Source organism: Lemur catta, chromosome 1 (assembly GCF_020740605.2).
Source record: "Lemur catta isolate mLemCat1 chromosome 1, mLemCat1.pri, whole genome shotgun sequence".
Taxonomy (NCBI): Eukaryota; Metazoa; Chordata; class Mammalia; order Primates; family Lemuridae; genus Lemur; species Lemur catta.
The window spans coordinates 279,809,694-279,835,122 of record NC_059128.1 but is presented as its reverse complement, the minus strand read 5'-3'; the positions used below and the strand labels follow the sequence as shown (position 1 = coordinate 279,835,122).

Here is a 25,429-nt window from a genome sequence, read left to right as displayed (position 1 = left end):
TACAATTTCACATGTCTTTGGATTCATAATCCCAGCTTAGATTTACTATTCCTCCACAACAGTCAGCAACAGTGTATTTTCAACAGGTGGATTCTAGATGGGTCACTGTTACTCTCATTGACTCAAAGGAAAACGAGCTTGAGGCTTTGCTCAGGTCCCTCACTGGCTCATTTGGCTTCCAGTCTACCTCTGCATGTCCTCAGCCCTGTGTCTCAGCCACAGGGGTGGTCGGTGGAAGGACTTGGGCTGGCCTGCTTGCAGTGAGTGGACCGGAGCTGTATGGAGGTCAGTTTTCCCACTCATGTGAATGTGTCTCTCTTCCCACATAAAAAGCTGATGTGGCTGAGGTCACATGACAGCATTTTAGGAGCCAGGTCACATAGGGTGTGGGAGTAGGTGGAGAGGAGGTAGAGAAATGGCTTAAGAATGACTGCTTGTGTCTGGGCTTGGATGACAGAGGGTGGAAGGAATACCGGAAGGAAAGTGTCGAGGCTGAAGAGAACTTTGCGTGTGACTCTGATCGTGTGCCTTGAAGTGCTGGTGGACATCCGGGAGAGATGTCTGGCAGGTTGTTGGACGGACAGGTCTGAATTCAGAGCAGGGCTAGAGCTTGAGCAGCTGTGGCAGGCATCGGTCTGTTAGAGGCAGGGTAGAACGAGGGCAGGGACGTGGGACTGGAGAGAGGATTAGTGCCGAAGGAGAGGTGGCAGAGGGTCCCCAGGAAGATGACAGGGATGTCAGCCACGTCACCAGCGTTTTCATATCAGAGCAGCAGGGAGCGGGCTTGAGAACCCTCTTAGGTAGTCTCCCATCATTTCCTGGATTATCTGAAGTGAATTTCCCTTTTAGTTTTAGAAATTAATTTTCTGGCCTTCTGCTATATTTACAGACTTCCAATAGTTGCTTAATGTGGAAGGTAGCACGGCCTTCTAAGACGATCCTTAATTTGTGACTGTCGGTCTCAGTGTTCGAATTAGCATAAGCTATTTTGTGCGAATTCTGAATTCTGTTTTCTTTGGGAAGCATTGCAAACGGGGGGATGGAGAATTCTCTTTCAGGAGTATTCAGAAGTTATTTGCTCACTAGTGCTCAGGCTGAACCAGGAGATCTCTCCTTACAGACTTTTAAACATTTCTAAAATAAAGGACACTGCTCCTGGCTCGGAGAACCCTTGCTTTGTTTTTGAGCAGCTAAGCGCTTCCTGTGTTTTCCACCTCAGTATAGAAAACCTAACCTCTTATCACCTCTCCTGTGTTTTGGAGTATTTAATCACAGAATGTTTATTTGTCTTAATATAATTTAGACATGCAATCATGTTTCTACAAATGCTCCAAATTGGAGCAGGAAAAGCCAGCAGCAGCTTTATTCGGGCTTTCCTGATGGACAGCCACAGGTTTGGATATGTGAGCCTGAGTAATTTCCGTGAAGATAGCTCATTTAGCTTTATGAGGATTCTGTTGACTGATGGTTTGAAACGATCAACAAAGACTCATATATATGAAGATGTTGATTTTTTCCCGTCAAGCTCTGGCTGCGTAACTATTCCAGGTCCAGTGGTCAACGAGTTGATGCCACTTGGTGACATATTTGAATTTATTCTTTGTTTATAGACATTCAAGCCAGAAAGACTCATGGTGTTGGCAGCTGATTAAAGCAATTTAAGTTAGATTTTTGACACAGTAATTAAATGTGAGCTCAAGTCAAATAGTGCATTCCACACTCCTTCCAGGTGGGGAGGGCAGCGGAGCTGGCAGTGTGTCACTGTCTAGCTTGGATTAGGTCTCAGGGATTCCAAAGAAAGCTTTGATTTGTACAATGTTGGGTTGAATGGTGCCTTCCAAAATATATCTTTTAGAGGTATGAACTAACAAAATAAATGAAAGAAAATTGGATTAATTTTAATAATTCTGCTGCTTTGATTCCAAATCCTTGAACACCTACAAAAACAAAGTGTCTCTTAAAGTGCAGCCTTGCCTTTGGATACTGGGACTCTCTGTTTCTGTTTATGAGCGGGAGGAGCCAGACATGTGTTTTGAAGTGGACGGAGGCGTCCAGCGGAGAGTGGGGGTACCTGAGAGGCCCTTTCAGGGTACCGGTGGGTGATCGCTGGGCTTCTTGGAGCTTTCAGAGTGAATTCCTTTCAAATTATGTTTTTGAAACTGGATCCAGGTCTTTTCTGTTATTGATGGTTTTCATATGAAATAACACTGAAATCCAGTAGCAAATTGGGTGAGCTGTAGATGAGCATTCCGCAGGGGTAGGTAGGGTTTTCCTGAGAATTGCAGTAATGAAAGGGTGAGATTCAGGTAAGAGCATTAATCAGGGCCGGAGGCTCAGAGAAGTTGCTCAGGACGACCCCCAGCTTCCTGGTCGGAGAGATGATTTTCTGAGCTTGTGTAAAGAACTTAGCTTGTTTAAGCCTCAGTCTCTTCATCTTTGAAATGGGAAGAAGTTCACCTCATCCATAGGGTTGTGGTGAGAATTTACTCAGATGATTAAAGCACATAAAGTGTGTACTGTGATCCCTGGCATCTGATAACTTGGTAGTGTTTATCATGATTGTAATCAACACCACTCTCTACATACATAGAAAGGACAGGAGGTCTCCTTAGAAATTTTTTTTTTCTGAATTTTTTTGGGGGAGATGTTAGTGACAGATACTCATTAGAATATTTGTTACAAATGTGAACTCTGTGTTTTATAAGATATTTTGACAAGAATGCTACTTTCTGGATTCTACAAAAAGGCACAGGGATAACACGATGGATCATTTATTTGCGATAGACAGCCAATTATCTGACAGTTCATTTTAAAAAATCTAATACTCAGGCAGGGGCTACTTACAAAACATGAGCAGGATATAAATATAACCCACATTATTTTTAGCTGCCCTTCCTGCTACCTCAGTGTGATTTTTAAGAATTATAGGGCTTACTGCAGGGGCACACCTGGAAATGTGTGATCCAATGACATTTAATAAAATGATTTTGAGTGGAAAACCGGCCTCATCTGGACACAAAACCTCCTTTGATAAACCATTTTTTAGAGCCAAGTTGCTCTAAATAACTGCCCTGGTCTACATGGAGCAACATGTTTCTTCCTCAAACATGTTTTATGTCCAAAAGCAATAGTTGACTAGAGCATATACTTTCTTTCTGGCTGTTGTTTTGTTTCCATCATATAGTATCTAAATAGATTGTCAGAACAACATTGTTAAGATACCTGTTGAAAATTCACATGAGAATAACGGCTCTGTCTTTGGGATTGGCTTGAAAAATACTGACATAAGCAGGAATTTTCTTTTTCCTTTTGTCTAGTCTGAAATTGATTTATGAAACAGGCCTACATTGAACTTAATAACTACCTTGGAGATACTATGAACTAAACTTTTATATTGAAAATTGAAGCTACATATAGATAATTGCTTGCTAAGGTGAAATATTTTGATATGTTTGATCTACACTGTAAACTGATGATTTAAAAATAGTTGGAGTGTTTTAACTTCGCTAGTAGAGCAGTTATGGTAAAATGTATCTTATAACTTTCAAATAGCTTTTATTGATTGTAAATTTACACAATCATTTGTCATATTGCAAATAAGAGAATACAGTTCATGTGTGGATTTTTAATTTATGAAATTCTCTTCTTGCAATACCAATATAATCCATCTTTTCAAATGTTAGCAAATCAAGACAAAAACCTTTTATTGGTAAATTTATAGATATAATAAGAAAAAGGAACCAAAAATACATATTTTGTAAAGACCATTATTTCAGAAGTAAATCCTTCCTTACATTGAAGAAAAAGAACAAATCTTATTTTATATCTTTTGATTTAATTAACTAAATTTTGCTAAAACTTATATATGAAACAGCCCACACTTAAACACCACTTCTTAAAAGCAGTTTTTCCCCTGGCAGCTTATTTATAGGAAGGGTACCACAAATTACGAAAAATTATTGATGCTACTTTAGCTTTAGATTAAAACAATTCTTTCTATGATAGATTATCCATTTTCATGGGATACAATTTGTAGTTGTTGTACGTAACATCAATTATAATAACCCTTCATACTGAGAACTGTAGCTGATGGGAGGAATAATTATCTCATTTACTGAGAGATGTCTGAATTTCATTCACGTCATGTTTTTAATATTCAAACCGTAAATTGCAAATCTTTGATGAAGAACATTGGAAATGGCGGTGTCTGGATCTGCAAATGTGCCCCAAGACACTCTCCAACGCTTGCCAAACCCATGGTGATCACAACAGCCAGGTCAAGTTCACCCCCTTGGCGTTTCAAGTTACCTAGTTCCTGCCTGCTCAGAGGAGCTGCGTCATCATTGTGTCTAAGTCAGGCTGCAAATTCTTGAAATATTAAGTTGTTTTCTATTTTATCTTAAGTTTCCCAAATTCAAAACCTGAATTTTTTTTTTTTTGGCAAATTCAGTGAACTCCACTTGTATCGTGTCCCTCTCATTTTATTCACGCTGTGATGCGCCGTGTTGTGTTTATATGGAATATTTATACCTTTCTGAGTATTGTTTCTTACATAATACATTTCTGCATATTGTTCTTAAAACAAGTTTTATGCTCTGTCTCTTTGTTTGTTTCCTTTTATGAGCTTCTTTTGTCCTAGGGTACCTCCCCTTCTTTTGGAGGTGGCATCACATAATGTTTCAGGATGTGAAATACGAAGTTAGAAAAACTCTGGTCTGAAGTCTTGCTGGTTACTTGCATGACTTTGGGGAAGACGTTGCTGAACTTCCCTGTGCCCCCTACCTTTAGCTGCACAATTTAGTTCATGATGGCCGTTCCTAGGGAGGTTTCGTGATGACTGGCTCACGGCTTGGCTCCATTTACAGTAGCTGCACTTTGAACTGCTGAATGTTGTTTAAGAAAACACAGGGAACTGTGCTGGCTGGTCTCACTTTAAGTTTGTGTCCACAAACCTCCGATGGGCATTCACCAAAGCCTGGAAAGCCTCCTGCTCCACGCTGGGCCGTAGGCTGCCTCTTCTTTCTTGCTGGGCTCCTAGGTGGTGGGTGTTCTCAGGGCTCTCCTTTCATTTCACCTTGGCTTTGTTACCTGCACTCACCTCTCCCTCCTAAGAAATGGGATCCCATCACATGCTTAAACACCATCCCTATACCGACGATGCCCAATCTTGCATCCCTGTTTGTAACCAGCTCCTGGCTGATGTCTCAACGTGCCTATCTACTAACTCCTCGGACTTAAAGTACAAATCCTGAGCTGCCCTCCCCAGTCTCGTAGTCTCCAAGTCCCCTCCTCCTCCGTCAAGTGGAAACACTGTCTTCCCAGTTGTTAAAGACATAGCATTAAACCACCACCACAAACCACAAATCATCTCCCATTCTTCTTTTCCTTCCCGTCTACCTCCGATCCGTCACCAGCCCCATCAGCTCTTTCCCAGCAGCTCCCGGCCCGTCAAGCTCACCCGGGTGATGCAGTAGCCCCTGAGCTGCGTTTCCCCAGCTTTCCTCGTGCTGGAAAGGGGGACAGACCTTCCCTGTACACGGCAGCTGGAGAATGTTTAGAACATGTCATGGAGATTAGACAATCCCTGATTAGTCTTTGTCATACTGGGGTTACGTTCAAACTCCTCCAGTATTACCTGGCTCTCGCGCACCTTGTGGACACATATGAAACCTCTGAGCCTTGGCTCGGGTCACTGCAGCATTGTGTCTGCCCCTCTCATGCCCCCAGGCTTATGTGTGGCTCAAGAATATCTAGGGACCTGGTCCTCAGGGCGATCCGAAGATGGCTAGCTCCCATTTCTTGTGCAGGTACAACTGGATGCCACCTTCTCAGTAAGGGCCACATCTCCGTGAGGGCCACCCCCTGCAGCTCCTGCCCACCCTGCAGGGGGTGAGGAAGGTCTTGAGAAGAACTCCTGATGCTTCATAGCGCTGCTCTCCTCTCCTTCGCACCCAGAAAACACGAACGGATAAGTTACTGCAAGGCAAGGCTAGCCCTTCTCCCACGTGTCACCCAGCTGCTCGTAAAAGTATTCCACATGTGAAAAGTTTTGGTCTGCTAACCTCAGGAGAGTAGCAGCCCTGAAAGGTCTTTCGTTTGTTTTGTTTTTGTTTTTGGGGAAGGGGAGTTATGCAAAGAGTATTGGATACCAAATGCTTTCTGTGACCTGACCTGAGTTTCCTTTATTTGGAAGCTAATCACGTGGCAAAATGCCTCTCAATTGCTCCTTCCTACCTGTGTCTTTTGGTACGTGTGGCCGGGGTCTCAGTCCTAATTTACTCATGTAGCCAGAGATGGTATTTAACTGAGAGAGTAAGAGAACGCATTCCTAGCACCTAGTATCTCAGGGTGGTGCACACCTTTTAACTAATGTTTAAAAAATTTAAAACAACATCTGGGTGCCTGACCAGTAAACGTGTGGCATAGTTATTTGTAGCACAGGAGCAACCCCACTTATGCCTTTCCTAATTCTCACTCCTTCTTTCCTCTAAAGAAGGAAATTATTTTCATTTTTATATCCATTGCCTCTTTACTGTTCCTCATAGTTTTCTCATGTGAACATGCATCCCTGGTCACTGCAGGTAAGCGTGGCTTCCCTTTGATCTTGGTATAAATGGAATCACACGGTGTGTTCCTTTGTGCTGAGCCTTTTCCCCTCAACGTGACGTTCCAGAGAGCCATCCCTCTCATCATGTGCTGCAGCATTTTCTTTATCTTCATTGCCTCAGAGTGTGGCAGTGTGTAGTATACCACTAAGTATTGACGCACTGCGCTATTGAAGGGCACTTGGGTGTTTCTAGTAGTTGGCGATGACAGATCTCACTGCTGGGGACACTCCTGTAGCTGCCTTTTGGTGCACACACGTTTCTATCGTGCATATATTAAAGACGGGAATCGCACAGTCTTTAATGACAGCAGAGTGCTGACTTCTTTCGTTTGCTTCTCCAATCCGCTCCCCACCCTCTCTGTCCTGCTTCTTGCCCCGGGAGTTTGGATTCTGTGGGCTGCATCAGATGGGGTCTCCTGTCCTCTCTGGCTTCCACCGGGTTCAGCTAAGGAGAGGGCAGGAGGAGAGAGCGCAGGGATCTGTTCTTCTGCTTTCCCCCTTTGGTCGACAGTGGCTTTTACCCTGTAGGGGAAAGCCACAGCTCCTGTTGTTTATCCTCCGGGTAGCTGTTACAGCGACAGCTGCATAACCGCTTCCCCCTCCCCTTTTAGGCCTGAGGGTGGGACAGCCCCAGGGACTTCATCACCCTTTTGTTTTTGCTACATTCTGCCTTCACCATTCTAAGTCCTTCCATTAACTTCTCTCAGTGACCTCCTGGAATATGCCGTCTGCTGCCCATCGGCACCCTGACCGATACACAAGGACATCATCCGAACTCCAGCTGTGCGTTAAAGTTTTTGTTGTTCCACATCTTCATCAAAAACTGTTGTCAGTCTTCGTTTTAGACACTGTGGTGTACATGCAGTGTTATCTCACGATGGCTCTAATTTGCATTCCCTGGGTTACTACGGAAGTAGAAGACCTCTTCATATCTTTAATGGGCATGTGCAGGTCCTCTTTTATGACTGCCGGTGCAAGTTTCTTCACTGTTTTTCCACTGGGTCCTATGTCTTCTTATTGCTTTATAAGGGCTCTTTACATATTCTGGATATGAATACTAGGTTGGATGTGTTAAAAATATCATTTCCACTCCATGGCTTGCCTTTTTATTCTCTTCATGGTGTATTTTGATGAAAAGAACTTCTTAGTTTTTTCTTAATTTCAATGTGGTTCAAGTTATTAGCTTATAGTTAATGTGTTAGGGCCTTGTTTACAAAACTTTCCCCCATTCCAAAATCTTAAACACATCCTTCTTTATTATATTCCAGAGACTATGTAGTTCTTGCCAGTCATATTCAGATCTGCAGTTTACCCGGTACTGACTTTTATGACGTGTGAGTTACTTGTCAAGCTTCTTTTTTGCACGTGGATGTCCCATTTCCCAGGACCAATAACTAACGATTTCCTCCCTTCTTAACTGCGCTGCACCTTTGTCAGAAATCAAGTGTGTCCATATATGTGTGAATCCGTTTCTGGGCTTTCTTTTCTTTTCCATTGTTTTATTTGTTTACACCTGTATGGATACCGATAAAGTATTCATTACTGTGCCTTTCTGATAGCGTTTAGTAGAGCAAGTTGTCCTACCTTATACTTCTTTAAGAGCATCTTTTCTAGACTCTGTGCATTTTGACCCATGTGACAAATTTTAGAATCTATTTGTCAAGTTCCACAAAAATCTCATTACAATTTTGATTGAATCTATATTGAATCATTGGTCAATTTCAAGAAAATTGGAATCTTCATAGTAGGAAGTCTTTCAATCCACGTATATGTTATATCTGTCCATTTATTTAGGTCTTCTTGCAATAATCCCATATTGTTAGGTATTTCTGATGCTGATGAAAATAGTATCACTTAAAAATTTTATTTTCTATTGATGCTGAGATATAGATAAAATTGAATTTTCTTTTTTCTTTTTTTTGAGTCAAAGTCTCACTCTGTTGCCTGGGCTAGAGTGCCGTGACATCAGCCTATCTCAGAGCAGCCTCAAACTCCTGAGCTCAAGCAATCCTCCTGCCTCAGCCTCCCGAGTAGTTCGGACTTCAGGTGTGTGCCACCACATCTGGCTAAGTTTTTGTTTTTTTTTCAGTAGAAACAGGGTCTCACTTTTGCTCAGGTTGGTCTTGAACTCCTGAGTTGAAGCGATCCTCCTGCCTTCTCCTTCCAGAGTGCTAGGATTACAGGCATGAACCACTATGCCTGGTCTAAAATTGGATTTTCTATATTGACTTTGTATCTAACAAACTTTCCAAACTCATTCATTAATTCTAATAATTTATTTGTAAATTCTATTGTAATTTCTTCATAAAAGACAATATCATCTGCAAGTAAAGTTTTATTAATAATTTATTTTTTCTTGATCCCTTGACATTTCATTTTATTTTCTTGCCTTATGTACTAATGAGGACCCCCAGTATAATTTGTGACAAATGTAGTAATGAGTGGGCCTTTTTTGTCTTTTCACCCAACTTCAAAGGATTAAATTTTAATGTTTTGCATTAAAGTATGTGGTTTACTCTAGGTTTTGATAGATGCCCTTTATCAATTTGTGGGATTCATAAAGTTCTCTTTTATTTCTAATTTACTAAGAATTTTTATCATGAATATTTTATCAAATAAATTTTTCCTCTTTTGTTTAAATTTTTCCTCTTTTGTTTAAAATTATCATAAGAATTTTCTTCTTTACAATGTAAATTCGATTATTTACATTGATTAAAACAACCTTTCGTTCTTCGAATAAACCCAACTTGTTTACAGTATATATTATTCTGCTTTATATATGGTTGGATTTGGTTTTCTAGAATCTTATTTAGGATTTTTGCATCTGTGTTTATATGTGAGATCGGGCTATAATTTTCCTTTTTTCATAATGTCCTAGTTACATTTTGATATCAAGCTTCTTTCTTCTTTTGTTCTCTGGAAACCTTTGTGTATGACTGGCATCCATTTTTCTTTAAATGTATGTTAGAATTTGCTGACAAATCAATCTGAGCCTGGAATTTTCTTTCTCTATTTTTTCCCTGGAGTTTTTCTTTAAGGAGGTTTGAGATTATTCATTCATAGTTGAAAGAGTTCAAATTTTGTATTTCTTCCTTTGAGAGTTTTGGTAGATTATTTTTTCCAAGAATTTTATCTATTTCAGCTAAATTTTCACATTTATTGATAGGAAATTATAATGTGCTGTTATCCTTCTAAGTCTACAGCATCTGTGAAGATGGCGCCCTTTTCATTCTTGACTTTGGTTATTTTAAGCTTCTCTTTTTTCTGTTTAATTATAATCACCAGGAGTTTATAAATAACTAATCTTTTCAAAGAACCAGATTTGGCTTTGTTAATCTTTTCCACCATATGTTCATTTTCTATTTTATTAATTTTGTTCTTATCTTTGTTATTTTCCTTTTTCTTTCTTTGATTTTTTCTAACTTCTTGAGATGGATGTCTTTGCCTCGTTCCCATGGGAGATCACTCACGGGAACAGCGGTGTTATCATGTGCCCCACCTCATAGTTACTCTTCCTTTTTATCTGCGGAACTAACCCTAGTTCCAGTTAGCGTGTTAGCGTAGACACGAACCCTACAGCCGTCTCCTGATGCAGTGCCATAAAATGCTCTGGTCAGAAGCATTTTACGCCTTGTCCTTTGAATTATTCTTGTGAATCCTCACTGCCCACGTGAATCAACAACAAATATTTGTCTGCAGATGTCAAGATTTGTCCTCATATTGACATATTTCTCAGAATAACCTTACTTGTAGTTTCTGTGCTCCCTTCATGATGAACCAAATCCTTTACCCAAATTTTTTAAACTTTATTATTCCTAAAAGATTTTGCCACCTTTCCCTTACAGTCTGAACATGGCCTATTTTTGGGGACTTGACTCAAATTTCATTTTCCCCAGGAGTCTTTTAATAAGTCTCATGTATTATTTCACTAACAGTATATTTAATAAAGTAGATGCTCAATAAATATTTCTCGTATAAATGAATAAACCTCAACCTATTTCTAGCTATATTAACATGTATTTATGTATTCTATAAAGTCTAATTGGTAGACTATTATATATTTTTATTAATATATTTAAATTTTTTTGGCACTTTAATATTTCTATATTAGAATATTAATTATTTAATTTTTTTTCTGATTACAAAAGTAACACATATTTGCTATATCCTGACTTTTCTCAAATGTTTGACTTAAAAGGGGCAGTTACTCTATGATCCTATCCTGGAAACTGTATGCAAATATACATGTGTAATAATTTTTAAAAACTCATTATGCTGTGAACATTTTCTATGCAGTGGGTTTAGATCTATCTCATTCTTCTTAACACTGGATAGTATATTTATCCAATCTCTGATTGATAGACATGCAGAGTATTCTTATTTTTCACCATTACTAAACAGTGCAATAGTGAACATTCTTGTTCCTATATCTTTGCCTATTTGAATAGTTCTAAAAGTTGGATTTCTAGAAGAGAATTTGCTGAGTCAAGAGATACATTACCATATTCCCAATATGCATGAATGAGAGCATCTTTCCCTTACTGTCATGCCAGTGCTGCAAAACATTAAACTTCTCTCATTTTTGTCATCTGGATAGGCCCAAAATATTGCGTTATGGTTTCCTTATTTTTATTTTCTTTAATTTATTTTCACATTTATTGGATGGTGTATAGATCGTAAGGTCTTGTGATGGTGCCGTGTGCTCATCCAAGTTCTTTTATGTCCTGTTAATTGGGGTGGCCAACCACACTCCTGGACAGGCAACAGCTGTTTGCTTAGGTAGTATTTTCCGGGTCAGTGCGTCTCATCTGGCCAAACACTTTCCAACTGGCTGACAGTCCGTCTCATACATGCACATACATATACATACACACAAATACATAAGTATATTGTGAAGCTGATCAAAGTGAATCACTCTATTCCAGTGGTTCCCAACTGGGGCAATTTTTGCCTCCACCCTCAGGGCCATTTGGCAATGTCTGAGATAGTTTGTCATAACAGGGAGTGGAGGTGCTACTGGAATCTAGTCCTGGCAAACATCCTACAATGCACAGGGCAGCCCCCCACAACAAAGAATTATCCAGCCCAAAATGTTGATAGTGCAGAGGATGAGAAACCCTGCTGTCTATTCCAAATAACATTTCAGTGCTTTCATGATTTGTTCTGTCAGAGGAGTGGCAGTTGGCATCAATTTTGAGGTATATATTGATATTTGTTCTCAGAAATTGGGATATGTCAAAACAATTGATTGATTAAAAAGCATTGTGATGAATTTTGATAGGCAGAATTATTTTTTTCCTAGTGATACATTAAATCACAACATGCTTTACATTTTGCCATCCACAGTCTTAGATTTGAAGAAATATGGATAATATGATTGTATCTTTTTGCCTCTGCCTATGTATAAATCTAATTTCAGTGTAAGAATAGAAAGTCCCATGTGTAGCATGGCAGTGTAATTGCTGTATTTGTGAGCGTTAAAAACCAACCAGTGTCTAGCCTCGCATCTGTGGGCATTCTACCTTGTGCTTGCTCTAAGGCAAAAAATAATATTCAGTGTCTGAAGCAGTTTTTTATTTGATTTTATGTTAAAGTAGATTTAGTAAATAGATAAAAATATTGATAAAGTGTTCAAATTTAGTGCAGAGTGATTGATTTCTTCATCTGGGAGGTTATGAATCATTCCTGTATCTATTGTTTTTCTCCTTCACTTAAATCCATTACCTTTAAATTCAGGAAAATGATTGAAAATTAAAGGGCTTTCAATGTTAGTGAAACATTTGTTGGGGTGCTGGATCCTTCAGCCTAAACCTTCTGTTTTCTTACATGTACAAGCAGTCTAATAGTCCAAGGAATGCCGTACCTACTGAGTTTCGGGAAAAGGTCATGACAGGAATATCTCCTTTTCAGATCTTGGTTTGTTAAAGGTGACGACCACCTACACTAAAGCATATTCAGATGACAGCAGCACAGCTTAGTGGAGTGGGCTTTTATTCCTGGCTCTTATCGGAGAAAATCTGTAACTGGTCAGAGGGAAATGGATTTCCATGCACACTGTCAATTCTTTTTTTGCATTTGTAAGTGAGAAAAAAATTAGGTGGCAAAAAGGTGGCAGTTTTGAGTTATTAAGAATGATCTGGATTAGCCTCAACTTCCATGGGTCACTACGAGGTAGCCGCTGATATTTCACATCTGTTTTTGGTTTGCAGTAACCGACAAAGACGCACAATGAATGTATAGCCCCATTGTTAACGGTCGCCCAGCTCTTTTAAAGACAAAGAGCTCCCCACACCAAAGGTACAGACATACTTTTCACTCCAATTTACAGATTAGGCAAAACCTCTTGGGTTAAGGGTCACTAAAGGCAGTTGAAAAATTTCTTTGTGAACTTCCCAGTTTTCTGGTTGTTAAAGAAAATAATAAAATAAAAAGAGCTCCCCAGTGCAAGAATTCTATAAAACAGAGAGTGACGCGTGAGACACATTAATGCTTTCCATTCCCGATGCAAAGCTCTAAACAGCTTTAAGTAATTCAGAATCCAATATCTCAAATCCTCGCTCTGTCTGGGAGGTGAGACTTGGGCGCCCTAGCTATCTGGGATCGGAGCGGCAATGCTTCGTCTACAAGAATTCAACATGTGCGTTTAAAAACAATAACTTGGCTTCTTTAAAGAAGCTTCCCAGATACTTGGGGAGAATACCACTCAGGACTGCAGTCTTTCTCCCTCCCGCTCTCCCTGGGGAAGGAGCACACGGGAGCGTGGTTCTCAGAGGCGAGAGCCCCGGTGTGTACCTGTGCACGCTGCCCGTGCCCACAGCGAAGCCCTCGTGCAGTGGTCAGCGGGGCCACCATGCCGCCTTCCAGATGGCTCTCATTACCGTCGAAATTGACCGAGGGAAGCCCCCAGGGCGTCCTGGAAGCCTCAGAGACCATGCTAGGGACAGAACCCCTGATTTCCAGGAGCTAATGTTTCAGAGAAAATAATAAAGCACCTTCCAAACACTAGGGCTTTTCTTTTTAGTGACTCAGGGTAATGGATCCTCCTCCTCTCCCTCTGCTTCTCATTGACCACCCCCAGTTTGCGCAAGTCATGGAGGGGGAAGCTGAGGTGTTCCCACATCTTTTCGGGGAAGTAATCTGAGCTTGACGGGCAGCGATGTTGCTAGAGAGTGGGAACAGGGTACCGCACGGAGCCTGGGGAGCTGCTGGTGTTGGGCACGGGCTGGGGACCAAAGTCAGGGGCGGAGCTGTAGGGTCTACGCGACCCTGAGGCACGGGCACCTCTGATGAGCCCAGGCAGGGGCAGGGTAGAGGAGGAGAGGGAAGAAATGTTGATTTCACTTCTTGTGTCTTTTCTCTTGGGTCAAAGTGCTCCGTCATTTTGGCATATTTTTATTTTTATCTAAGTTTTCGTTTGGCTGAACATGGCGTCCCCTCTTTCCTACTCCCTCAGTGACTGAGACGATGCTCAACCTATAGCTGATGCCAATCAGGATTTGATGAATGGGTGAAGGATCACCCAGGAAGAGTATTTTCTGCTATAATAATGTTGCAAAAGTCTCTTTTTGAGTAAGAAATATTCTGATGGCATTCTAATTACCAGTCGTAAAGCCACAGGGATCATTTTGTTGTCCCTTATGGGTCTGGGGTTGCCTGGGCTGAGAAGGGCATTCTTTGCTCAAGGTCTCTCACACGGTTGCCAGTCCGGTGGCAGCTGGGGCTGGAGTGATCGTAAAGGTTTCTTCACTTGCACCTCTGGGGCTGGTGCTGGCTGCCGGCTGCGCTGAGGGCTGGATACCCACGATGTCCTGCCCCTGCGGCTGGGCTTTCTCCTAATAGGGGGCTGAGGTTTAAGAGTGGCTTTTCCCGAGAAAGCCAGGTGGCAGCTGCATCACCTCTGAGGCAGCCTTGGAAGCCGCGTAGCGAAACTCTGCCATGGTCACAGGCCCACCCAGGCTCGAGGGGTGGGAAATGTGCCCCTCCTTTTGATGGGAACAGAGTCATTATCAGTTTGTGGAAGCCCATGTGTGATGGGGCATCTTATTGGGCCATCTTGGGAAATACAGTTGCCATGGTGATGTGGCAAGTGTCTAGAAATGCAGTGAATCTGCCATTCTGATGGTTTCTAATAAGTGCGTGTGAAACCAACCCAGTTGCTCATTCACTCATTTATTCATTCATTTTGTTCATTCACTCAGTATCTTTTTAATTGAATATCTACTTTTTGCCAGGTGCCATTAGGTCTGTTGTGATGGAAATCCCTTAAGACGTAGAGTTGGAAGGCCTCCTAGAGACCAATTTGCCTTCTTCATGTCCCAGTGCCTCAATCTGGGAGAATTTTTTAAATAAGCCACCTCCACGGTTACCCGGGCACGTACTGGACACTTGGGGGAGGAGGCGGCCGACTGTTGGGAGAAGGGGTGGGCCCCACTCTCTATCTCATCTATTTATCTGTCATCTAATTAGTATGTGTGTGTGCATGTGTGTGTGCATGTGCACATGTGTGTGTGTGTATACATGTGTGTGCACGTGTGTGTGCATGAGTGTGTGGTGGGGGGCCATGGGTGGCTAACAGCTTAAGCCCCAGCTAGCATCAACTTTAAGTGACAATCTTCCTGGAGATTGGTCAGCAGGCCTCTGAAAACAGACAAAGCCAGCGATGCTGAGCACATTCTGTTCACAAGTGAGGAAAGGGATGGTGGTTTGGCCATGGCTGGCCAGGTGAACCTGTGGCTGGGCCCATCCGAAGGATCCTCCCACTACCACTGGGAGTACCTCACCCATCGTCAGCCAGTCCCAAGTTCAAGTCAAATGCTGGGCCCTGGAGGGGCCTCTCCTGGACTAGCCACTGACACTGCCAGTGCTGCCTTTCTCTAGTGCCCCTGGGCTGTGTGGCTTCCTTCATTCATTCACTGGTTTGCCGAGTGCCATCACTGTGTCAGCGCTGGGGCTCCAGGGGGGTCGCTGCTCCTGGTCTGCAGGGAAGGGGGAGGTGGCAGAGAGGGGTGCCCAATGCATGCTAACTCCTCCTTTGAACCAATCCACAAAGTTCCTAATTGATTTAAAATGGAAAATTGTCGCAAATGAATTAGATAATGCCTTAGAGTCACTGAGCAGGCGGGGATGAAGCCAAGGCCTCTGTGGTCAGATGCTGCACTGGGCTCTTCCTTTCGGAGGAGCGTTGCGAGTGTACCCCTCCTCTAGCACGTTCTGTCGACCACTCTTGCCAAAATAGAGGTTAGCTCTGCACTCACGTTCCTCGGTTTCTACCTAAGCCAGCTAACAGTTAGCAGTTAGCATTGCCGGTGTTGGCAGTGCCGAGCCCAGGGTCGCTTTTCTCTTCTGCCAATGCCCTTTGTCTGCAGTTGTGTCCTAGTGAAACCAGGCCAGGGATCCACTGCTGTTAGAGTGCCCAGGCCTCATCCGTCCACTCTGTGATGCCACTTACATGCACAAGCCACGTTTGTTTCCCTTTAAAAATAGCAGACTAACAGATGAAACACTGCCTTAATTATCCTCCTGTGGAGCACATGGAAAACGAGCCTCTCTGCTCTACTGGCAGAGGGAGAGGAAAATATATTGCAAACCGCAGTCACTGGAGCCTCTTCAGATGTGGGTCAGGGCTTTACCCACACGCAGCCCCGCCCCGGACAGCCGTGAACACAAACAAACACCTCTCACCCATTGACCTCACGATTCCTTGGTATATGAACCAAAGTGGAAGGGGAAAAAAAAAGGAAATACTGCAGATATTTTTAAGTACAAGTGAAGACAGAAAGGGGAAAGTTGCGAAATTGGTTATATTTTTGCAAACATTGCCAGTGTGCTGCATTTTGCTTAAGTGTTTGGCATTTTGATGACCTAAAAGTCAGTGTAATTGTGTAATAAGACAATTTTCAAGAAGACTTCCATTATAAGTGATACACTATAAGCATATCCCAAAGCACTACAGTTTTTTTTTTAAAGAGAGGAAGGTAGCACAAAGGATCTTTCACATCTAACATATCATAGTATAATCCATGTTCCTCCTATGACATTAGTTCTGGAAAGGACCTACTAATATCTGCGTTTAGGCAAGGTCCTAGCCTTGAGATCAGTATTGTGTACAGAGAAAACTAATGAACTCTAATTGACCTAATGTGATGCAACTTACATTGGGAACACATTGAACCATATAAAATTATTGTGCAGTAGAATATTTTTCAGGGTTCAAAATTGTTAATAGTGGTGTAGAACCATCATACAACTTCCACGGTCAAATCTCACCCTCTAGAAATCATGCCTTTGGTCTTATGTGCAGATCTGTGTAATTCACCTTTGCTCTCAAAACATATGTATTTCTTTATGTTCTGTTATAATGAACAATTCGAATTTTTCAAAAAATATATACATTATAAGTGTTGGGTTTTAATTTTAATGAATAAAAATGCGACAGCTTTGTAAGGTAATAATATCAGTTCAAGGAATGTAAAGTCAAGAATTAGACATACATACCTGAATTCTCTCTAAGGGCCTTTTAAAGGGACATTTAGCACCCTCTAGTGACAACAGTTCAAGCAGTTCAAAGGGACATTGGCTGCAAGGTTCATGTCTGGTTTCTAGCTAGCAAATAAACAATGCAGTGTAGTTCTTTGGGCAGTAGGTGGTTGCTTCCTAAAATTCTTGTGGCAAGATTCTTTTTGTAGCTGTAAATAAAGGATAGAATAGTGTCCACTAAGCAACTGCACAGTGGGAAAACCCTGATTTTTGTTGTTATTGTTGCCAATACATTCAGAAAGAACATTTCCTGTGTTCCCTTAACATTGTAGCCTTTCCCTAGACGTGTGCTGGGATCTGTGTTGGCATCAGATGACAGCAGCGAATGAACTGACATCGTAGTTTCAGTTCAATTCAGTGCATTTAACAAGATTAAACAAATTATCATACGGGTGAATTGGAGAAGAACTGGTCTGTCTTCACTTCAACTGCACCCCCATATCCTCTGCATTACTCGCAGTGGGAGATGATACAGTGTAGAGAGGGTACCTGGTGGAGGGGACACAATATAGCAGCCACCACGCTGAGACAGACTCCCGGTATTTCATGCACCTGACTCCAAGCACAGACGTAGGGCTTAGTTGAGTCTGCAGGTAGCCTGGTGATACTCTTGTGAATATAAATGAATTTGTGGCCAACATTTTGTGCCTTGGCTTCATTTCTTATTCCATTAGTGATATAAGTAAATTAGCAAATAAATAATCCAATTGAGTGATGTCAAAATAAAGGCCATCTCAATCTAAAACGAAAAGCAGTCTTCAGAAAGCAGCAGGAGCAATTACTTCATGCAGGCTTCTCTGTAAACTTCCATCAAGTGAGTGATAGTATAGTACAAATTATTATCTTTCTTTAAGAAGTAATCTGTGCTTTCTTTTAAAAAATCATTCACAAAGTAATTGCAGACCAATACAAAAATAAATCATGATGTTCAGTATCTTATTAGTGATGCACAAACTTTTTTTTAAAAAAAATCATTTAAAATTCTGACTAAGAATCAAAATCTAAGTTAATTTCAACATCCCAAGATAACTTCTCAGGGTGGCCAAGGATGATGACCGAGGGCAGTCCCTGGGGCAGGATACTTTGGATCTGAGTTCAGGGCAGAGGGGCATGCCGGCCTCTATAAGGGATGGTTAGATGTCCCTGTGAGCCTTCAACTTCCATGCCTACTGGGCATAGCAAGCTTCATGGTGACCAGTGGCAGTCTGGTGACTATAATGTCTATGCTCAGACATATCCATTTATATGGGTAAAGAAATTGCGAATCATTTAGTGATTCATAAATTTTATATAGAAGCATAATAATTGAAACAGGAAATTTAGACATTTTTTTAAACTAAATTATTTTGTCAAAATAATAACTGTCCTTTTAGGTTGTTTTAAAAACCACAAATAATAAATTGATATATTTAGGGTTCCTTTTAATGGTTTTAATATTCTTGCATTTTTAGAGGTATGTGGAGTTGAGTAAGAACAAAGTTAGCATAAGCTTCAGAATATGTGGGATGCTTATGAAATTGTGTTTATTGAAATCATTGCTCCATTTAAGCCTATGGAAATGAACTGACACGTGCTTCAAAATTAAGGAAATTGCAACTTAGTGTTGAGAAGTTGAGGATTTAGTATGTGATAACAATTTCCTTGGCTTATATTGGTTCAAATCCACCAAGAGGCTGAAGAGTACATTAACCAGTTAGAGAAAATGTTGAAACAATAGTTATTTTAATTGTAATTGGATCATTTCTTCATGTGCTGCAAGAAATATGGCACTCCTACTCTCTCTCTCTCTCTCTCGCTCGCTCTCTCTCTCTCTCTCACACACACACACACACACACACTCACACACACACACACACACACAGTTTGGTCCAGTGGAGCGACACTATAATTACGAAGCATGCTTTGAATAGAAAAACGGTCCTTAACTAGCGTGGAATGGGTGACCTTGAGGGCTGAGATCGCCTTACGCTGCTGCATATGTTCTCAGGCAAATCCTCCAATTGATACAGGCGGAAAAGTTCCACTGAGTGCTGGAGTTTTCCATTGTGGGGGCAGCTCCAGATGCTTGATTCTTATCTACAATTTCAGGCATGTCCCTGGCAAAAATCCTTGGCACATCCTTCTTGCAGGACTCTCATGAATAATCTAAACATTCTGCATTTTAAGATCTATGTGTCATCTTAAGGACAATACACAGCACTTTCGGCCTATTGTTTTGCCTTAAAAAGCCTGCATTTCACGGGTTGGTTCCAGGCTCTGTAGTGTTATGTGTGCAGAATTTGAGGAGACCGACCTAGGCTTCCTGAATACCAGGACACCTGGTGACTGGACAGAGCCTGTCATCCTTGTTTCCTAAGTGCCCACCAGAGTTCCTGGAGTGGAAAAGGCACGTCATTAACATCACCTAAATGGATTAATGTTGCATAGATGACCCCCACAAAACACATGAGCATCTTCTGGGTTTTCTTACTAAAATTAACCAAAAAAGAGCTACTTTATTCTTGCTGTCAGACATTTAAAAAGGAGCATGCATTCTGGTCTGCACACGTAAACGGTTTGACAACTACAGCTGTCGTGGGCTGCATGTCACACAGAACATTGCGTGTATTTTCCAGGTATTTACAAAAACATAGGATATTAAATATTAACTTACATGTTTTTACATTAAATTATAATTTATGTTTATTGTAAATGTTTTGAAAATACAAAGGAGAAGAGGGAGGAAAAAAGGCAAAAAAAGAAAAGGTTCTCTACTATTAGTATTGTAATGTAATGCCTGCTAGTATTTTTAGTTTGCTTTCTCATTTTTAATGAAGTGGGTCTGTGATAGAATTGTCCTTTATAAAGTGATTTTTAACTTACCAGGCGGCATATCAGAGCAGTTTTCCATGTCACTAAGTGTTCATCTGCTATCTCATTTTCCTACAGTATTTTCAATCATGTGAACATCCCATGGTATGGATGTCTGGTCCAGGGATAAATAAATACATCATCACAAGGGAATCTTCTGTTGTGTCTTCCCAATATGCGGAGATCAAGAAGCATCTCGTTACCCTCTTTGCTGTGTCGTATGTCGTTTTTGGAATATATTGCTCTCATCCATGTACAAGTCTTAAGCTTCTGCTACAGATTCCACAGAGAGAGAACAACGAGGAGAACTTGTTGACTTTTTAGAAAAAGGGAAGAGATGGTTTTAGGATAAATAAATAATAGTGCTTCTTTTATTGTTACAGTGAATTTATGGTATATTTATTTTACATTAGTTCATTCTTTTATTTGGAGCAAAATATGAACAGACTTCTGAAGGGTTCTGGTAAATTCATGGGTGACGTGTTGGTGATGGAAACCTACAAAATGGAGATGTGCACTGTAGTTAGAGGGTCTGCTGTCCACAGACGCGGGGTGGGCCGTACTGGGTCAGTGTAGTGTGTACCATGTCTCAAGGAGGGGGAGAAAGAACAGGCCTATGGCGGGATGGTCCCCAGGTAGAGGCCAGTTTGCCCCATCACTGGGTTTGCCTGGTGACCTGGAGGGCAGCTTCCACTAGGGAGAGGCAGTGTCTGGCTGGAGAGGCAGCCTGGGCCTTAGGCTGCTGGGTGGTCTAGGGCTGAGGCCATTTAATAGCATAGACTTGGGGAAGGGGTGAGGAAGGATGAACTGATATCCATATCTTTAAATAATTTCCCCCTAGAATGACTTGTGGGAAATGATTTCTGCACTACAGTATTCTAATTAATAAATATGCCTTATGCTACCAATAGCCAATCAAACTTTTTGTTAAAAAAACTCTTTGCATTAAATATTCGGAGATTCCCAGGCTTGGATACTGTGATTCCGTTCTAGACATCAGGAATTACCATCTTTGAAGATGGCAGGAATCCATCATTTTGTTGTTAGAAATGAAGAAGATTTTCCTTTTTAAAATTTTGTAACAGGGTTTACAACTCATTATCCCTAAAGAAACTTTTTATTAGATCACTTTTTATATTTTATGCGTTTCCAAAATTAGAGATAATGAAACTGATGGATCAAATCTTCAGGAAAACGATCAAATATAGCATGTGGTTTTCTCTTTGTAAGTATCCAAGAGAAGAAATTATTTTCTAATAAAATAGTATTTTTATTAGTTAAATAATAAAGGGTACATATGTTTGTGAAATATGAGAGAGAGAGAGACAGACAGAGAAAGGCAGGGAGGGGGGAGAGATGTGTTGAGACACAAGGCAGAGCTGATGATGTAAATTGCCAATAGTTGGAGCAACTGGGCAAAGTATTAGGAGTTCTTTGTATTATCTTGTAACTCTTCTTTCGGTTTGAAATTATTTCAAAATAAAGAGTCAAAAATCTCACTGTTCACCATTTGATTTGAATTAGGCAAAGAAGCAAGGAGTTACGGTCAGACCGTCGTTGAAGAATGAGGTCCCCGTACAAGGGTTGGTGCCCCGCCCCGCAGCTAATGCGTAAGGGCTGGGTTAGAAGCCAGGCGGCCTGGGCAAGGTGCGACCACGCAGAATATTCTTCCATGGCTATTTTGTTAGCAAAGGGAGCATCTTATTTAAAGCTGGTGTTTGGTAAATCCGTAACGGAGCACTGCTTACTGGGAGACCAGAGTTAACATTTTAAATTGAGGCTTCTTAGGAGAGAACAAAAAGACAAGGAATCTCAGTGGAGCCGAGAGAACTTTTTTCCCTCAGCTCTCCAGAATTCTAGTGGAAGCTGCCCAGATAAAACAACTGTGTACTTTGAAATTTTAGGGGAAACAAAATTTTAATCAGCCTGCCATCTTATTCATTGTTCAGAGATGAAAAGAGCGGAAGTCAACACTCCCTCGAAATGTAGGTGCTGAGAACTTGTCAGGTTCTGATTTTCACACAGAGTGAGATTTCTTACGATATATGTTCTCTCTTCCTTTCTCTCTTCTCTCTTTCTTCCTTTCTTCCTTTCTTCCTTTCTTCCTTTCTTTCTTTCTTTCTTTCTTTCTTTCTTTCTTTCTTTCTTTCTTTCTTTCTTTCTTTCTTTCTTTCTCTCTCTCTCTCTCTCTCTTTCTTTCTTTCTTTCCTTCTTTCTCTCTTTTCTTTCTCTCTCTCTCTTTCCTTCCTGCCTTCCTGCCTTCTTTCTTTATCTCTCTCTTCCTTCCCTTCCCTTCCCTTCCTCCTTCTTTTTCTCCATCTCCATTCCTCCCTTTTCTTCTTGCCCTTCTCTTCTTTCCCTCCTCCTCCCCCTCCACCTCCTCCTCTTCTGCTTCCTTCCCTTCTTCCTCCTTGTGTTTCTGTTTTAACAAGAAGGAAAGACAAGCAAGAAAAACTTGGGCTAGTGTACAGAACTCTGACCTACAGAGGCCTAAAGTCCGAGTGAAGTCAGCTCCCCAGTGTCCACCTCTGCAACCAGGAGTTGCCCGATGACTCCGGATTTGGTCTATTGTGTTCTGTGGCTCTCCTGTCGAGACCACACCTCTTTATGGGCCCAGCTTTCGTGTAGCTGGATTCAAAGCAAAATGTTGTTTCTTCCAGAGAACAAGTAATTTCCTGAAAATGAGTAATTAAAGTCCCCGAATCCTCTAAGGAATGTTCGGGCCTGCATTAGTTGTACTTCCTTCGAGTAGAAAACAGAACTGTGACCCTGAACTTATAGCTTGGATTTTAAACACTTAATATGGTCTTCACCTGACATCCGGGACAGCCCAGCGCTCTCTCAGGCCCCGCTGTCTGTAACACTGATGTTTGTCAGAGTGGGACCGGCTCGCTGACATTCTAAAGCATTTGTAGTAGCTTCAGTTATTTGGATTTTAAATAAATATTTGAAAATGAGACTTTGACAGGTTTATGTTTGCCTCTTTATTTTTCTTATTTACTTTGATTCTAGAGTCTTTGCATTTTCGACTCATTTGTTGTGGAGCAAATAAAATTGCATTTATTTGGAAGGAGGAAAATGAAACTGTTCTAGAACCCTCATTTGAAATATTGACGAAATATAGGTTGTTAATAAAACCAGCCAGCAAGTGGCCATTATTAAACATGATTATTATTAACATGAAATAAATTCCACCTGCAAGGTTTTCTTTTAGGAGAGGGTAGCTCAAGTCCTCTGTCCTAGTCGGCTGCTAATTCCACAGAGAAGCAGGCTGCAGAGGGCTGGCACCTGGCGGTAGGGTGCCCTCCAGCCTGGGCCCCGAGGTGCTCGCAGCCCATGCAGAGCCACCCAGCGCCTCGCTGCACCTGCATCCTGCCTTGGTCTCTGTGCAGCGTGTCACACCGGTCACACCTGCTGCGGCCGTCACAGTCCCAGGCAATTGATGCCATTTTTTTTTAATTAAAAAAAAAATCCCCTGGCTGCATATCATCAAGAAAAACAACATTGTTTTCAGGGTCTCTTATCTCTCCACTCCCAAATATCCTGTTTCTTTGGGCTGGGCAGCCAGGACCAATAGAAACCTCTTCCTGCCATTGGCTGACTTCATTTCCCAGACTTAGCACAATCTCATCCGCTCTAAACAACCTCATCAAAACTACTTTCTGGTCAGAGAGAAGCAATAATTATTATTAACATTTATTAACGATCAATAAACTTGATTGCATTATGGCCAGCACTATTAAGGTAAGGAAAGGGTTCCTTTTAATTTGACAAAATCTTGTTCTTGTTACTCTTTTCTTTGGTTTCCTTTATCAAGGCAGATAAGTCAGGGTTGGGCAACACCCCCACTGCCACAATAGAGGACAACAAGATTTCCTTTGCACTGCCTAGTAAATTTCCTTTTTCCTACTCCAACCATCCGCAAGGCTTAAAAACTTCAAACTCAGAAAAAAATTGGGTTTTCTAAATTCACTGTTGAGTGCCGTGGATTACTTTTGCAAAGCCTTTTCGGAGCGCTTCTGAATTTTCAGATTCTTTAACTATCCCTAACGGTGCCTGGATGTGTGTCTGAGAAAAGGCAGCAGACTCGGAGAGGTTGCAAGGCAGGGTAAAGGAAAAGATGGGCTTGTCAGTGATGAACTTTTGGAGGTTCTTCGGTGACTCCTTAGCATCAGGGACGCCAGCCAGTCCCCGTGGAAACGCAGAGATGCTCGGCAAGTGGCTGTTGGTAATGGGATTTGCAAATATTGACTTGACTTGTGGGACCTCCATGCCAAGAACTAAGAGTCTCATATAACTCAAATGGTGGTAATTTTGGTTTGTTCTGTTCTGTGTTTATCTTTAATAAAATACCTACTCCTCTGTGCTCCATGAGTAAGATTTGTTCCTAGTGATGTTGGGTTTGTGGGAGTTGGAAAGCAATGGCCTGTTGGTACTCCGCTCTGGTGTGTTGGGTCTGATGTGTTTTCTTGCAAATGTTTATAGAAGTTAGCATGCAGAGACTAATGTGGAGGTAACTCTGCATAGGTGGAAACTTAAACATGGCCAAATTCCTGCAAATGAACCTGATTTAATGGTAAATGCAAGACAGTGGTATACAGTCTATGAGGTGATGGTCTGTTAAAATATTTTCAAGGCCACCAGACCTTGGTGACATTTGTAGAAATGAGAAAAATCAGAAGCAAAAGCTAACACTGAGCAGAGGCCAAAGCAAGCTGTGTTTGTTGCATGCCTTTAGTTTCGCTGCATAAAGGTGAGGAGCGTTTGGTTGTGTTTTTATCAAGGGTTTCAGTTAGTTGGAAAGCTCATGAAATGGAAGTTAGCCCAGAATTGGACCAAGACATTTTCAAAACTCCTCTTTGGTTTGGTATTTTTGTAATTTGAAATGTTTGTATTAGAAGATTTGACGAACATGCCCCATATAAACTGTGTTTCAGAAGTTCTGTTCAGCTTTTTTTTGCTCAGGGTATGTTTTATTTCTCGAGCTGTGTTCAACAGTATTTTAAAAATTCATGTACCGAAGACTTTCACCTCATAGAGATTTTTCTTTTCTTGGCTTCAAGGATTGGGGTCTACTGAAATATAACTATAATAGAAAGGAATTTCAAAATTGGGGGTTTAATGTGCTCTACTTTCAGCTACACAAGTAAAAATTACTTGATTTTTATAACCGAAAATGCTACCCTTTTGTTCTTATGTTCATTCTTATTTATATCAGTATTTTATAACAATTAAATGAAATATTCTTTCTAAATCTTGAGTAGCTTGAATACAATCTTATGTGTTTTTTTCCCCTCAAAAAATGGATTGAAAAGGACATTGAAGTAACAGGCTATCCTTTAGAAGGTAGGGCACATTTTGCAGAACATACTAATGTGTTAAAAATATATATTTATGAAAATATTAAGTTAGTTTTGAAATTTGAATGTTTTGTGC

General features: G+C 41.1%; 1 protein-coding gene across 3 annotated transcripts in view; it reads left to right on the top strand.

The window, feature by feature from the left end:
• ERG (ETS transcription factor ERG) overlaps positions 1-25,429 on the top strand; it is a 251,424-nt gene that overhangs the window by 118,247 nt on the left and 107,748 nt on the right. The window contains exon 1 of one of the 3 annotated variants that reach the window (XM_045540679.1): positions 23,596-23,737. The exons of 1 other annotated variant lie outside the window; for it this stretch is intronic. In XM_045540679.1, the coding sequence (XP_045396635.1) occupies positions 23,720-23,737 (18 nt within the window). In that variant the 5' untranslated portion in view covers positions 23,596-23,719. Of the gene's footprint in view, positions 1-23,595; positions 23,738-25,429 lie in introns of those variants that run through there. One more of the 3 variants, XM_045540680.1, reaches the window with a different exon arrangement.